Below are 17,023 nucleotides of genomic sequence, written 5' to 3'. Positions count from 1 at the left end.
GCAGGTTGGTGGAAAGCCTTCCCAGGTATGGCCGGAGAGGAAGAGTTGGACTTGAACTTACAGCGACCATATTAGAAGAGGCTTCTTGGTCATTGCACTGTGCTGGCGTGCTAACCATCTCAGCCACAGACTCCCTCATTTGCTGGTTTCTGATAGTTCCCTTGGATGCTTTGAGGTTGGTTTAAAAGCTAGGATGAAATCCTGCCTAAAATCATAAGTTTCGGTACTTAGTAAAATAAATAAATAAATAAATTTTTGGTCATATAGTTTACATTACTTCTGTTGTTAAACCGTGTCTGTAAAACTTTTTAATGGTTCATTTGAATCACAGTTTCACAAGGATATTGCAACTTTCGTTTAATGAAGCAAGCAATGCCCATCATCCATCATATACCATGATTTAATGAGCCATATTAACTCTTCAAAGCCGTGAAGTTTTCTTCATAAATATGCATGATTTACGACCCAGTCAGGTTCCATTTAACAAAGGTCAACAGGCACTTTAATTACTGACAGTGGTAGTAATTTTAGAGAACATGACATTGGAAAGTGGCTGTATGTAACAAGTATGCAGTATCTGGAATAAATTTACTCAACAGTAGATGTAGAAGAAGTTTTAGTGCCAAAAATAACCTTCTGCACAGCGACTGGTTAAGGATTTCTGGAGGATGGTCATTTTAGGGCAAACTAGGCAAGATAAGAAATTCATGGTGAAACAACAAGCTCAATGTTGACAGCGCTGCTTATTGCCGTTTTTCTAATGTTGTCATCGACTGACGTGGATCCAAACCTACATGCATTTGTATTGATGATTGACTGAAAATCCTGTGGTGGAAATATGCAGCTGCAATGCCATTGACTGTCAATAGAGTGGATTTCTGAACACTTTCACATGTACAGTAAAACAAAGGTGATAGCGAAGATTTTAGCATAGTATCAACCTGACTGACGGAAAACGGGATGTTGTGAGTGGGCTGGTACATCTTGATTCAGCCACAACACACTTGTTTAATGATTCATAGAGAAAGTTGGAGCATTAATGAGAGTACATACCAAGCTAACTGTATTTTTCTCTTCCAGACCAAGTTTGTATATGAGGATGAGTCCAAGCAGATCCGCTGTCTGAACGCCCAGACGCTGACACACTGTCCCTACAACCAGAGGACAGTCCTTATTGTCTGCTCCAAGTACTGGCAGGATTAGTATCACATCACATGTCTGAACGCCCAGGTGTGGACACATTGCCCATACAACCAGAGTACATCTCTTATTGTCTGCCCCAAGTACTGGCAGGTTAGCATCATGTTACATGTTTGAATGCCCAGACGTTGACAGATTGCCCATACAACCAGAGGATAGTCCTTATTGTTTGCTCCAAGTACTGGTAGGTTAGTATCATATTACATGTTTGAACGCCCAGACGTTGACACACTGTCCATACAACGAGAGGACAGTCCTTATTGTCGGCTCCAAAAACTGGCAGGTTAGTATCACTAGTTACATGTTTGAACGCCCAGACGTTGACACACTGTCCATACAACCAGAGAACAGTGCTGGCAGGTTAGTATCACTAGTTACATGTTTGAATGCCCAGACGTTGACACACTGTCCATACAACCAGAGAACAGTGCTGGCAGGTTAGTATCACTAGTTACATGTTTGAATGCCCAGACGTTGACACACTGTCCATACAACCAGAGAACAGTGCTGGCAGGTTAGTATCACTAGTTACATGTTTGAATGCCCAGATGTTGATACACTGTCCATACAACCAGAGGACAGTCCTTATTGTCGGCTCCAAAAACTGGCAGGTTAGTATCACTAGTTACATGTTTGAATGCCCAGACGTTGACACACTGTCCATATAACCAGAGGACAGCCTTTATTGTCTGCCCCAAGTACTGGCAGGTTAGTATCATGTTACATGTTTGAATGCCTAGACATTGACACACTGTCCATACAACCAGAGGACAGTGCTAATTGTCTGCTCCAAGTACTGGCAGGTTAGTATCATGTTACATGTTTTAATGCCTAGACATTGACACACTGTCCATATAACCAGAGGACAGTGCTAATTGTCTGCTCCAAGTATTGGCAGGTTAGTATCATGTTACATGTTTGAATGCCTAGACATTGACACACTGTCCATATAACCAGAGGACAGTGCTAATTGTCTGCTCCAAGTATTGGCAGGTTAGTATCATGTTACATGTTTGAATGCCTAGACATTGACACACTGTCCATACAACCAGAGGACAGTGCTAATTGTCTGCTCCAAGTATTGGCAGGTTAGTATCATGTTACATGTTTGAATGCCTAGACATTGACACACTGTCCATATAACCAGAGAACAGTGCTGGCAGGTTAGTATCACTAGTTACATGTTTGAATGCCCAGAGGTGGACACATTGCCAATACAAACAGAGGACAGTCCTTATTGTCTGGGGGGCCTCCGTGGCTCAGTCGGTTAGCGCGCTAGCACAGCGTAATGACCCAGGAGTCTCTCACCAATGCGTTCGCTGTGAGTTCAAGTCCAGCTTATGCTGGCTTCCTCTCCGGCCGTACGTGGGAAGGTCTGCCAGCAACCTGCGGATGGTCGTGGGTTTCTTTCGGGCTCTGCCCGGTTTCCTCCCACCATAATGCTGGCCGCCGTCGTATAAGTGAAATAGTCTTGAGTACGGCGTAAAACACCAATCAAATAAATAAATAAATTATTGTCTGCTTCAAGTACTGACAGGTTAGTATCACGTTACATGTCTGAATGCTCAGGCGTTGACACACTGTCCATGCAACCAGAGGATAGTTTTTATTGTCTGCTCCAAGCTCTTTATACTCCTGTTTATCAGTCTTCTCAGTATGGTTCTAGGAAGTTTTCAAATATGATCATACAAACTTAGGGGATACAGGGGATAAAAACCTGTAACATTTCACCTACATACCTAGATACGAAATTTCCTTACATAAAACTACAGCTGAACCAGCCAAACAGGGGTTAAAGTCTGCATTCTAGCTCATATCGAATGAGTCCTTAGTAATATATTGAAATATGTGTTTCTTTGAATTCTTTAATTCACTTCGAAAGGTGTTATCATTATAATATTACATACATGTATGAGGCATTATGAGATACAAGAAAGCTCGGACAGTTTGACTCATAAAGCATTATGATAAAGTGATCCCTGTTGTATCGTTTTACTTTTGATACTGCATGTGTTGTTACCCCTCAAATCTATATTGTAATGTGCCAGTCCTTTTGTATCTGCTGTTGTGTCGGTGAGGTCATGGAGCCAAAACATTGTTGTCAGGGGGCCTAACAGATAATATGATGCGTTATTATAACTTCTAGACCCACAAATATGGATTAGCACTATTTGTTACAAAGCTGGTGAGTGGTATGTTGATTCATTAATTCAGACTTGTTATTTACTAGAAATTCATATTGTTTGTTTCATGGGATTTGGAAAGGTTTGTTTGACAGCTTTTGCTTGCTTTGCTTATAAACACACCTATTCCAAGCCATTATACAACTTCTAGCGTTATCTATTTGATCCGGTAAAACCATTAATAAGTGTATTTTATGACACAACGTTTTATGTCTCTCCTGCTTTCACCAAATGTCTAACCATGTCTTGATGTGCTTTAATATAAAAAATATATCCTGTTCAAAATATGTAACTGAAAAAAAAATAGGGATTTGGACACATTATGGTTTGGATTTTATTTCTGTGTTCAAGGCCGAAACTTAATTATGTATTTATGTGTCCTGTCAGAATTGTGTGATATCCATTGTCATGTATTGTAGCATGTCATATGGTGTATCATAGTGGCAATCAGACAAAAATGTCATTTGTCATTTATAGCAACAGGTTGTATTTCGCTAAAACATAATCCACCTTTACAGCTGACTCTGTGACTTCAAATTATACTCTGTAGTGCACATGGCCCTTGGGCAGTTAGAGCAGTGATGGCCACGGAAATATTGATTATTTATATGTCTATTGCTTTGTTACATTAGTCTCTAATGGTTTGACAAGTACGAAGAACATAAATATTTGACATATTTGGTACTTCACGTTACTCAAAGTATCCCAATTTCAGAATATGGGATGGGTGTGTGGAATTCTCATCCATATTCTCCAGTGTTGCTTTGAAGTTGCTCTAATGTGTCCGTAAAAAACTATTACTACACCAAGTACATGTAGATAGAATGGCTGAATAAACCAAGTACATGGAGATAGAATGGCTGAATAAACCAAGTACATGTAGATAGAATGGGTGAGTAGTCCTGCATAATGCCTTTTCCCTGGATCCTGTAGAAAGTAGGATGTAAGCATTTTACATGTGCTGTAGTCCAGTTTGTGACGTTAGTATTCTTCAAATAGTAATAGTCTGAATAGATTGTCTCCCTTGTTTTGTCTGTACTGTGCATGGCTATTTGGCTTTTTGTGTCATAGCTGATACTTGTTTTTTTACCAGATTAGAACTAAATCTTTACATCTGTTAATGTTTGCACTGGTGTGCTTGGAAACACAAATGATTTTAAGGACTTTATTTGGCATTGATCTTTTTTCTGTACTGTCCTCTACAAGTTTTAGTGTTCTGTTTTTCTCAAGATTTATAGGTTTGATCTACAAGGCGAGTCTAGGGAAATGCAAGATGACAGGGTAAGAGTTATCTCCCTTCAGCACTTGAGCATGGCAGAGCATCAGAATTAGATAGCTAGCTTAGCTTGTTGTAGATAGATTGCGTGTAACAAGTTGACACGACTGAAGCTGTACATAGAATGCAGTCATCAACCCTGATACTAATTTTGCATTGGAGACTGCCAAGACCGCATGTGTGGAAGTTTCACTCATCAGTGTTGTGTATGAGAGACCAGAAGATCTGTGTTAATTACAGGAAGTAACCAGAATAAAGTTGACCAAAATGAAATTTGCAAAAATTGAATGAAGTTGCTTGATTGTTGGTAAAAAGCAGCAGTGTTGCATTAACTCTCGCACATCAGTAAAATCTAATGCCTTACTTTAACAAAAGCATGTGTGTTTGACTGAGTATTATCAAAAACCCTGATGCTTTGATTAATGTTTTCGATAATGTATCTGTTAATTTTGAGAGACATCTAAATGTTTGCCACACATTGACAGAAATGTATTGATTTGAATAAAATTGACTGTTGTTCAGTTGCTTCAGCCAACACTAGCACAGATATATCATTGCCTTGTCCAACAGTGATAGAAATATATGACTTTGGCTAAGATTGGCAGAAATATATTGCCTTGGACATTATTGACTGAAGCGAATGTACATCAGATTGCCATAGCCAACATAACAGAAATACATTTGCTTTGGCCAACATTGATAGAAGTGTATTGCTTTGGCCAACATTGGCAGAAATATATTGCTTTGGACAATATTGACAGAAACGCATGTACATCAGATTGCCATAACTAACATGACAGAAATACATTTGCCTTGGTCAACATTGATAGAAGGGTATTGCTTTGGCTAAGATTGGCAGAAATATATTGCCTTGGACATTATTGACTGAAGCGAATGTACATCAGATTGCCATAGCCAACATAACAGAAATACATTTGCTTTGGCCAACATTGATAGAAGTGTATTGCCTTGTCCAACAGTGATAGAAATATATGACTTTGGCTAAGATTGGCAGAAATATATTGCCTTGGACATTATTGACTGAAGCGAATGTACATCAGATTGCCATAGCCAACATAACAGAAATACATTTGCTTTGGCCAACATTGATAGAAGTGTATTGCTTTGGCCAACATTGGCAGAAATATATTGTTTTGGACAATATTGACAGAAACGAATGTACATCAGATTGCCATAACTAACATGACAGAAATACATTTGCCTTGGCCAACATTGATAGAAGTGTATTGCTTTGGCCAACATTGGCAGAAATATATTGCTTTGGACAATATTGACAGAAATATATTACCAAGCCAACCTTGAAACGAATGTATTGCCTGGACAAACCTTGACAGAAATATGTTGTCTTGTCCAGCAATCTGGGAGTGACAGAAACTGGAGAGTTTGTTGCTCTAACTAACATTGACAGAAAGCCTTTGCCGTGTTTGCTGATCGTGGAAAAAGTTGTAATCTGTGGATTTATAGTGAATGAAAGCCAGCTGACAAACATTGACTCACTGTCCGTATATGTTAGTTTATCTCTTTAAAGTTAAAACTAACTTGAGTACTTCATATATATTGTGATACTGAAATGGCTTCAGGGACAGTATATTAGCAACAAACTAGGCCTAAGTTTTTATGTGATTGAGGATGGTTGACACATTTTCCTGAAATCATAAAACAGATTATTCAAGTTAATCGTTGTTTTATATCGATCAACTATAATTTAAGGTTTTAGTAAAGATTGTGTCATGTTCAGAAAAATAGAAATTTTATGGAAGTCATTACAGACTTAATGAATTTATATGAATTGTAGTATTTAGCTTGGATGTCAACTTAGCTTGGATTGTCCATGCAAATATACGAGCAGGAAAATGAATCACCCAGAGTGAGCTTTAAAGAAAAATGACAAAGTCACATTGCTTTGTGCTTTTTTTAAGATGTATACCACACCCGCACAACTAAATTATTTACAGGTATATTATTTTCTTTTTAAAGCAGCAGTTTGTTTTCACTTTGCTATTTTAAACTTTGTAACCTCTGAACACTGGAGAACATAATTTCTGACAGCAGATTTAGTCATTGTGTTTTGTATAATTTCCTTAATCGTTTATAAGCCCTTGTTAGATTTTTCAGATTTTTCCAGGCCTTTCAGATACTTGAAGGATACATATAGTATGATGGATATTATAGCCAGTGCAGCCAAGTCACTAATTTGTGGTTAAATCTTAGTGTTATTTCTTGTTTTAGTGATTTTGGATCACAAATCAATTTTGGACTTAGTCAAATAACTCAGTATTACCCATAGGTTGTTGTCCAAGATGTGCAAACTAGGGCAGATTGACCTGAAGGTAACAATAATTAGAAGTCCAGAAATAACCATTCAGGGCCAAATACAGCTCTCTAATGTGGGCACCCTTTTGATAGGCTAATCGACATGTAGGCTAAAATATTTTATCTTATTCCACGATTTTCATAATACATAGAATACTTCCTTTTTATGGATTATGCCCCTTGACAGAAGGTATTAGTTCACCTGTCCAGTGCTGTTCTGGCAATACTTTGCCAAGGGAGGTAAATCCTTGAAACAGAAGTAACCTATGTATTGTGAAAGTACGGAGTAAGACTTCATGTTGTCATTGCAAGTGGATGTAAGGATTTTTTGTTTTTTCATCCATATAAATTGGATTTATCAGGCAGCATTCCCCATAACTTGGGCTTTTTTTTAGGTGTCCTTTAATTTAGGCATCCTAAAAGGTATCAAAATGTCCTCGTATTTGACCCTGCCATTCAAATCAGATATCAAATTTTGACTTAAATTAAATCAATATTGGTTGAGCGCATTTGCATGCATGTGGTTTGTGTGGCAATGTATGTTGCATGAGCCAGTGCAAACATATATGCCTATGGTTTAAATTTATGCATGCTGCTAGGCTGTGCACAAAACACTGAACAACAGGTTTGCATAACTACCCAAGTCAAACAAAAAAAAAATGAAAACTTACTTATCAAGGAAACTGTCATACTATAGGTGAAAGCTGAATATTTTTTTTTTTACTTAATCAAGGTCTGAGCACAATGTTAACAGTGGTATCTTTGGTATGGTACAGGACAGGAAACTCTGTTGCCCCCATGCTCAAAAGTAACTCTAAAAATATATGTTACAAGTACAGTACATAAAATTGATTCACCATATAAATCTTTTAAATTAATTGTTCTCTCTCATCCGCAATATCACAGTGCGTGTAAGAAAATGAATTTGTGGAATGCTGTGGATTATTAAATGTATTATGAACACCATTCACTCACAGAAGTCTAGTTTTACTATATTACTAGTAAAACAGGCTTGCTTGGGCCATCATTTAAAATGTGCTCATTGGGCGTAACCCACTGACCCTCCCCAAAGGGCTCTGCTCCAGAATTTTTATTTAAATTTTGAATTTTTTTTTCTCTACCTATAAATGTTAATTTTTTTTTCTAAACCCTATCTTTTTTCATTACATTATGGAAACAAAAAGAAAAATTGCCAAGTGACCGACGATATTGTTTTCTCTGATATGGTCAGGTTATGCCCAAGGATAAATTTTTTAAAAGCAAAGAACTTTAAAAATCGAAGTAGGCACCGCAAAATACACCACTTCAAACTATACATAAATATATTTGCATTTATTTTTTTTTTAGATTTTTGAGAAAAGAGTTAAAGGCGCTCAAACATTTCACTTTTAAGGGGTTTTTTTTACTCCAATCACGACACAGACTGTTGGAATATCTCTTTTTATCCAATAGTAAAAGATTACTGAAATAATATTCCCAAAAATTCCTTCCTGCTGGTGAACATCAGGAAAAATAGGTGATGTGTCATCAGAGTTCTCACATGAACACACTGTCAGTATGGTTCATAAAGCCCACCATAGTTAATAAATATTTGAATGTTTTTCAACACTCTTTAAAAAACCCGAAAAAAGTATTTTTACGTATATTTTTCATTTGCCTGTATGAAGAGCCTTACTTCATATTTTAGCTTTCTGTTACTTTAAAAATGGTCTTGCATCAAACGTGCTCCTCTCGTAACATCATCATCTTTAAACTGGGCATGACTTAAGTTGTGTAGGTGAAGTATTTACAAGTCCCTAAGCTACACAGAAACCGAACCAATCAAAGTGCAGGGATATATACTTGTACGTGAACATGCAAAAGTCTATTTCCCGCCATCATGCAGCAGTAGGTATTACTGTGTCAACCAGCGTTCCATTTCAAAACCGCACGTAACGTTACATGTACTTAACTTCCATGGCAACCAGTGCTGTAGATATTACGTCGCCATGGTAGTAACGTGGACATAGGGCTGTACATACTTTGTGAAAAGGGACCCCTTGAAACTTCATGGTGTCAGTTTGAGAATATACATGTATCACTTCATAATCACACACAGTCCCGTGCTGCATAAATAAAGCTGAGAATTGCCACGTGTGAAATGTCAGAAAGTAATATACACTCGTATAGAGTGTACTGGTATTATTTTCTGTGTATTACAGTGTGTATACATTTTAAATATGTCGTTACAATGAAACAAGTCTTCTGTAAGGTAAGCCGGGCCTAATTCTAATTACATGTATGCTCCAGAGACCAATATTAGGCTCTCTTCCCAGTGGTCCGTTTCACAATTTGCAGGGTCAAATGACTCATTTGAGGGCTGATTTCCCAAGATATGCACTTTGTGGGTGTGTACTCCTCTGTTTTCTTGTTTGGACATTGGGGATAAGGTATAATATGAGAATGGAAGGTTTTGGCCAAGGTAAATACGCATGCACAAGTTTTTATTCAAGGTAGATGTTTGTGACGGTATACTGTAAATCATAAATATCCTCAAGCTTTTTCCAGTGGAATTTATGCATACAATTATTATGAAAATGACGCTGAAATGATCTGTTTTTGTCACAAAAGATGCAAGCTTCATAAAACTGTGCAGTATATATCTCTACACCCCATAGTTCTCTCAGAATGTGTCCAAATACTGATCATAGAGGTGGTTGAAAAGGATGAATTAGGGAAGGTTAAGTACAAGTTATCACAAAAATATCCACAGATTTTGGGTAAGGGCCTGTGGGCTCAAAGTTGGCAAAATTTTAATGCAAATGTGCATATTTTGGAAAAGAATTGTACCAGGGAGCTGTGATTTTTTTTGTTCTGTGGTAAGTTGTCTTGTATACTCTCCCCTTTTGCATCTCAAGCAAATTGGTAGTTGGACAATTGGACAAAACTAATTCCTCAAAATTGTAAGATTAATCATAACATTTAGGAAAACAAACCTATGTCTCTGCAGATTTACGATGCCAGCGACTTCACACTGCTTTGCTCGGAGTCCAACCGCTGTGGTCAGAGGTGGGCTGGAGGCGATTTTATCAGCGTGGATCGAGTTATAGTTTGGAGCACAGACGGGCGAGGCTATCTTTACAAACTGCCCACAAAGTAAGTATTGATAAGCCACGCCCAGTTTTGGTCGTGAATGACCTGAGGCATTCTGTAGGCGTGTCCATGTATGGTAGACCTGGTTATGTATGTGAGTTGATAGTACACATGTATGTCTGTTTAGATCTTACACAAAGCATGTATAGAAACAACACTTGTTGGATTGAAACATCTGACACGGGAGTGGCAGCTTTTGTGATGTCATCAATCATACAATCACATAGACTTTTTATTTTTCATAACAGAAACCCAGCATTCACTAGTTCATGATGTGGTTTTTTTTTTGTTCAGTAATCCCTCCAGATCAGTAAAATTTAATTTCATGCTTATGGGATTTGCAGCTTCAGTAATTCATAAATCATTGTTAATTTAGATTTTTTTTCCCTGATAATAGCAATACAAGGCTTCGTATTTCTCAAATGTTTCTTCTGTAGTCTTGAATGAATTTATTTTTTCATGTTGAATATTTGGTTAGTTTCCTTATTACTTGGCAAGTTACTCCTTATTACTTGGCAAGTTACTCCTTATTACTTGGCAAGTTACTCCTTATTACTTAGCAAGTTACATGCAAAACTTTTTTTTTTTAAAATGATTCCTTACATATCACAACATGTATCGGTATATTTTTGACATCTTGAAATCTGTAGTTACCAGGGTTGAAAGAAAACTCACATTCCATTCACTTGATTAAATGAACCTGTAACTTCCTTCCCGTAACGATTACATGTTGATTACAGTGTATGTTCATATACGTGTATATTTCTTAATAAGTTCATTTAGAAGGTCATTCCTGAGGTCATGTGTTTAAAGACCCTTCAAAAAATTCTCAGTCAGACATAAATTCTGGTTTGAGTTTAGTTCTTCAACTACCGAGTATTTGTTTGTCATCTAATTCTCGAGAATTGAAATGTTTTCACATTTCTTGTAGTAGTGAACATTGTTTTAGGCACGGGATAACCTTGGCGAAATCATTAACAGCAGGTCTTTTTGAGGTGTTTGAGTGAACTTTACTTTCTTTTCGGTTAGGTTGCTTATTAATAATTTTTCTCACAGAGTACTCACTGAGGGCATGCATGACCAAGTATATGAGGTATATATCCAAAATGAACTTCTTGGCTCAATAAAGCTTGTAGAAAGGATCTTTTACATTTAGAATCATCCCAAAGAACACTTGGCATGAGACTGCATTTCCAATGTGGTCGCTGTGAGTTCAAGTCCAGCTCATGCTGGCTTCCTCTCCAGCCGTATGTGGGAAGGTCTTCCAGCAACCTGCAGGTGGTCGTGGGTTTTCCCCGAGCTCTGCCCGGTTTCCTCCCACCATAATGCTGGCTGCCGTCGTATAAGTGAAATATTCTTGAGTACTGCATAAAACACCAATCAAATAAATAAATAATAAATGAGACTGCATTTTGAAACGTTGACCTGCTTGTAGTGTTTGAAATACAGCTACATGAAGAAATGCAAAGCTATAAATGAGCTCTAAAAGAAATCCTATCAGGAGATAAGTCCTAAGTTGATGTATTCTGTTTTAACTGATTGCGAAAAGTATTATTCCTTCAACAGAAAGGTAGTGATAAAAAAAAAGAATAAATAAATAACACCGCATGGTTTCTAATGCATTTTTCAAAGCAAGGAATATATGCTTTCTTTTATTTGAACTGTGTGCTTATTTTTCTTAATTTTTCCCATTTGCTTTTGGATAGTTTCTTTTGATATTTTGATGCCCCACCCACATCCCTCATCGAATTCACATGGTGAGAGTCGGTATAGCTTTTCTTTCAGTTTTAAATGATAAAGATAAGTTTGTTTTAAGTTGAAATCTGATCTTTTAAAGAAATATTTGCCTTAATCTGATGAAAAGGGCATTTGAACACATTGTATTCAGATAAACAGGTTACTGCACTGAGTTTAGTTTTGTACTATTTTTTAATTATTACATTGATTCCTTTGAAATTATAGTGAAAGGATTATGTTAATTTCATGATTCTGCTACACAGTAGTGACACTAATGGTGGAACTAGCGAAAATATCGGTATGAACGACTCCAAATTAACACAAAGCTGTACCTTAAATGTACTTTGTACTTAATACTATATTCAAGATTCAGCCTCTGCTATGATTTTCTTTCTTTTTTTCTTTTTTTTTCAACATTATTCACATGCCTTTCATATCATGTCCGTATTTAAATCTATATCTGAGTAAAAACTCTGTAGACTGAAACTTCAGGCATGATTTATCTGAAAATAATACCACTTATTTAATATTCCAAGTTTACTTAGAGGAAAAGTTATTGGCAGGTAAGGTTATGGACATGTAAATAGCTTTATTGTTTTGGGGCCTGCCCTTTTCTTATGAAAGCTGTTCATCTTGCTGACTCTTGTTATGTTTTCTTATTCTCTTCATATACACACTGTTTCTATATTCCTTCAGCTGGAATGCCATGCTGTTGATGTTGTGCAATGTATGTGCATATCTTCCTATTCAGTGCATACTTTGTGGGGGGGGGTATGAATTTTTTTAGTCAAGGAAAAGCCGTGTCTTGTCTTGAGATGCTGATATATGATTGGTTATAAATTCGACAAGACACAGAAGGGAACATAGTGTTCATTATATATTATGTGCCTCCACATTTTGTAAATTTAACATTTGCATATTTGATTGGGTTTTGTTATCAGTGGGACATCTAAGCCAAAATTGTAAGTACATGTTCATCTGTTAGCAAATAAATTGGATTAAAGCTGGAACACACCATGAGGTTAAAGAATTGATTTCTGCAGAAATGGAGGTCAATGGGTAGCTTTCTTATAGATACCTATTTTGGGGGGGGAAAATACTCTCATATTTATACTGATTTAAGATCAGCTGAATAATATATGTTGTCTGAAAAATGCATTTGTCTAAAAAAAAATCATAGTTTGATTCACTCACATTATAATTTGCATGATAATGTGTGAGATATATTTAAACATATCAATACAAAAACTTAAAACAGTTGTAAAACTACAATCCATGGTAATTTATCTGAGTTTGAATAAAATATATAACATGTATAGAACAAAAGTAAAGAAACAACCTACTTTACCTCCATTTCTGAAGAGCTATCTCTCTCTGACCTGACTGTACATGTATACCTTACATATTGTAATAATCTCTGATGCATTTTCTATATTAACCAACAAGCAAGTATCTACCTACAAAAGAGAAAACAAAAGAAAGAGATGTTTGATGTTAAAAATTATTACCAGATTGAAATGGATTGAGTTGGTAGTGCAACAAATGTTGTGTATAGGAGAACTGATTTTAGTTTTATTCAAAATTCTTTTAAATGCATATGTAAATGAAACATTTTATACTGTTGAGGCATTCACAAGGCTTTTATGTTAAATCTTGCTGAAATTATTATTTTATTTGTTGATCAAAATCATGAAGTGGAAAACAAAATGTATTTCTTAATACTGTGTAATGATTTATAAAGAATGTAATAATTGTGTGAGAATGTTAATAATTACCTGATGGAGTGACGGAATCTGCGGGTTGGTATCAAAGAATATTGGTTAATATTAGAACGTCAGAGCTTATTACTCATTGGAAGTGTTCTCATAGTCAAACATTTTTTTCTTCAGCAGGAAATACTGCTTTCACACAAACTCTGCTTTAAAATCTGTTCATTTCATACTTTTTTTTTGCCTTCAGTATTGTATGCTTCGCCTAAACTCATGTACATACTTGTACACAAGCATCAGTTGAAGTCATTTTCATAACATAGTTGTTTAAATAGCACAAGTACATGTATACAACATACAGTAATGCTGTACAGCATTACTGTATGTTGATGGTTTTCACACACCACTGCTGTATGATGATGGTTTTCACACACCACTGCTGTATGTTGATGGTTTTCACACACCACTGCTGTATGTTGATGGTTTTCACACAGCATTGCTGTATGTTGATGGTTTTCACACACCACTGCTGTATGATGATGTTTTTTACACACCACTGCAGTATGTTGATGGTTTTCACACAGCATTGCTGTATGTTAATGATTTGGACACAGCATTGCTGTAAGGTGATGGTTTTTACACAACACTACTGTATGTTGATGGTTTTCACTTACCACTGCTGTATGTTGATGGTTTTCACACACCACTGCTGTATGTTGATGGTTTTCACACAGCATTGCTGTATGTTAATGATTTGGACACAGCATTGCTGTAAGTTGATGGTTTTCACACACCACTGCTGTATGTTGATGATTTTCACACAACATTGCTGTATGTTAATGATTTGGACACAGCATTGCTGTAAGTTGATGGTTTTCACACAACACTGCTGTATGTTGATGGTTTTCACACAGCATTGCTGTGTGTTAATGATTTGGACATAGCATTGCTGTAAGTTGATGGTTTTCACACAACACTGCTGTATGTTGATGGTTTTCACACAGTATTGCTGTATGTTAATGATTTGGACACAGTGCTGCTCTATGTTGATGGTTTTCACACAATATTGCTGTATGTTAATGATTTGGACACAGTGCTGCTGTATGTTGATGGTTTTCACACAGTATTGCTGTATGTTAATGATTTGGACACAGCATCGCTGTATGTTGATGGTTTTCACACAATATTGCTGTGTGTTAATGATTTGGACACAGCTCTGCTGTATGTTGATGATTTTCACACGGCACTATAAAGTTAACCATAGGTGGCAAGAGTAAATATCACAAGTATAGCAGTAACACATTACAAGAAGGCCTATCATTTTACACTAGACAGTTGTGCCTCATTATGATTATTTATCTACCAGGGTGTTTTAACTTAAAATAAATGAGATACTTTGGACACATATGAAAGGAATATGGAACAATTTAACTTAGGATATCAGTTTTCTGACATCATTTATTAAACTGGTTGTCAGACTTGTATTAATCCGTGAACTGACGTCTTGCATTCTGCTATCATGCCGCTCTCATGAGATTTGCGCAAAAACGAATACAGCTTCATGTGGACCATATTACTATTGTCCAAATCGAAACACTTCATCAGGTCAGTATGAGTTCTAGTCTGGCTCATGCTGGATTCCTCTCTGGCTGCACGTGGAAAGGTCTGCAAGCAACCTTTTGATGGTTGTGGGTTTCCCCTGGGCTCTGCCCGGTTTCCTCCCACCTTAACACTGGTCGTTGGGCGTATAAGTGAAATATTCTGGAGTACCACGTAAAACACCAATCAAATAAATAAATAAACACTTCATCAGCCAATCTGTGAAAAGGTATGTTTTGTTGATGCACACACATGTAAAACATTACCAAGACATGATCATTATTACCCTGGGAAATTAGTCCATTAATGCACTTGTACTTCTCTTTGGAAAGTACCCACTACAAATATAAAAAGATTTTAAATGTTTCATGTTTTAAATTATTTCAAAGATTTTTTTACCCCTCTACACAGCTGATAATATCTCTCTTGTCTGGCTCTTAATATTAAAGCTGTTTTAAAGACAAGGTTGCTGTCATGTGGTAGAGCAATATCAATTCATTGAAGAACCTCCTTTTCGCAATGAACATCTGAAAAGTGGTTCATTGACCAACCAAGGCATCAACCTTGTCTTAGCAACTCCTAATATTAGTTTAGAATCATGCTGCTTTTTGTAGCCGACTTTTGACATTATTACAGACAAAACTACACATTAATTTTAATGGAAGAACAGTTCCATCATGTAACTGTGAGTAATTCCACATAGCACGTGCAGTTTTATTAAACAGTCTAGCTTTATACTCACTCTGGATGGAGGTAGATGTTTGTGCTTGTTGCTTGTGTCTTTTCTCCGTTTCATGTTTTCATATTTTCATATTTTTCCCCTCTCCATTAAACTCTCTCTTCGTTGTCAGCTTACATAGCTACATGAGTGTTGCGTGTATTTTTCTATGTTGTTCTTGTATGTGTAGATTGTAGGATACTTGTGTGCTGTGATTCTTCAACATTTTTGTTATATATTTGTAGTCTGAGTTAAGATGAAAGCTTTTTTGGAGATGCAACTGTCTTATTTGTGTCCTTATTGTTGTGTAGCTGTCTGTTGTTGTATTTAGATTAGCGTTCGCACCTCTTTCACGTTCTGCAGCTGCCTCTGTAACATGTATAAAGTGTGCTACTGGCTTCTCTTGACCAGACGGGCCAAGTGTTTATAAAATCTTCTTTACAGTATATGTTAGTAAATTCCTCGTTACAGTATATGTTAGTAAATTCTTCTTTACCGTGTATGTTGGTAGATGACTAATATTACAGTATACTGTAATTCTTAACCTTTTAGCTTGTTTCCAAGGTGTTTATTCAAGCATATTCTGAGAACTTACAAAAACTAATGATGACTGATAAAATTATACTTTTTGTGAAGTCCTGAAATTTGTCAGCCCAGCCAACTTAGTTGCATAAATCTCAGTGAAAGTTACTCTTTCATATGCGCTGAAAAATGAGGAATTAGGGTGATTCATGAAAAGCTAACAGTTGCACCTAATAAACTGATGTTCACCAGCAGACGGGGCTGACCAGCAGATGCCAAGGGAAGTAACCATGCATATGTAGCTTTGACCAAAAACTGTTGTATAGGGTCTTGACGAATTCAGTTTTTAATACCTAGGTGCAATCATTTCTCAAAGGTTATAACAGCATATTTGGTCACCACATATATAGTATTTCATTCATTAACCGTGGAAATACTTGATATAAAAAGTTGAGATTAGTTATCAATCATGCACCTGCTTCAGAGTCTTAACTCTTCAGCTGAACTGTTTATAAATCAACTTTAAATGTGATTGACAATTTGAAGTCTTATTCTTCATTAAAGGGGCAGAAGGATCTTAATTGGGTCATGACATGGTTCCTTGTTGTAGAAA

General features: G+C 36.5%; 1 protein-coding gene across 2 annotated transcripts in view; it reads left to right on the top strand.

Moving 5' to 3' along the window:
- The window catches only part of LOC135465561 (WD repeat-containing protein 7-like), a 45,966-nt gene that overhangs the window by 6,102 nt on the left and 22,841 nt on the right, over positions 1-17,023 (top strand). Inside the window, exons 6-8 of one of the 2 annotated variants that reach the window (XM_064742806.1) lie at positions 1,081-1,197; positions 9,983-10,128; positions 12,804-12,824. In XM_064742806.1, the coding sequence (XP_064598876.1) occupies positions 1,081-1,197; positions 9,983-10,128; positions 12,804-12,824 (284 nt within the window). Of the gene's footprint in view, positions 1-1,080; positions 1,198-4,626; positions 4,665-9,982; positions 10,129-12,803; positions 12,825-17,023 lie in introns of those variants that run through there. The other variant, XM_064742807.1, reaches the window with a different exon arrangement.

This window comes from Liolophura sinensis, chromosome 5 (assembly GCF_032854445.1).
Source record: "Liolophura sinensis isolate JHLJ2023 chromosome 5, CUHK_Ljap_v2, whole genome shotgun sequence".
NCBI lineage: Eukaryota > Metazoa > Mollusca > Polyplacophora > Chitonida > Chitonidae > Liolophura > Liolophura sinensis.
The sequence above is the reverse complement of the archived record's forward strand: the minus strand, read 5'-3'. Positions and strand labels throughout refer to the sequence as shown.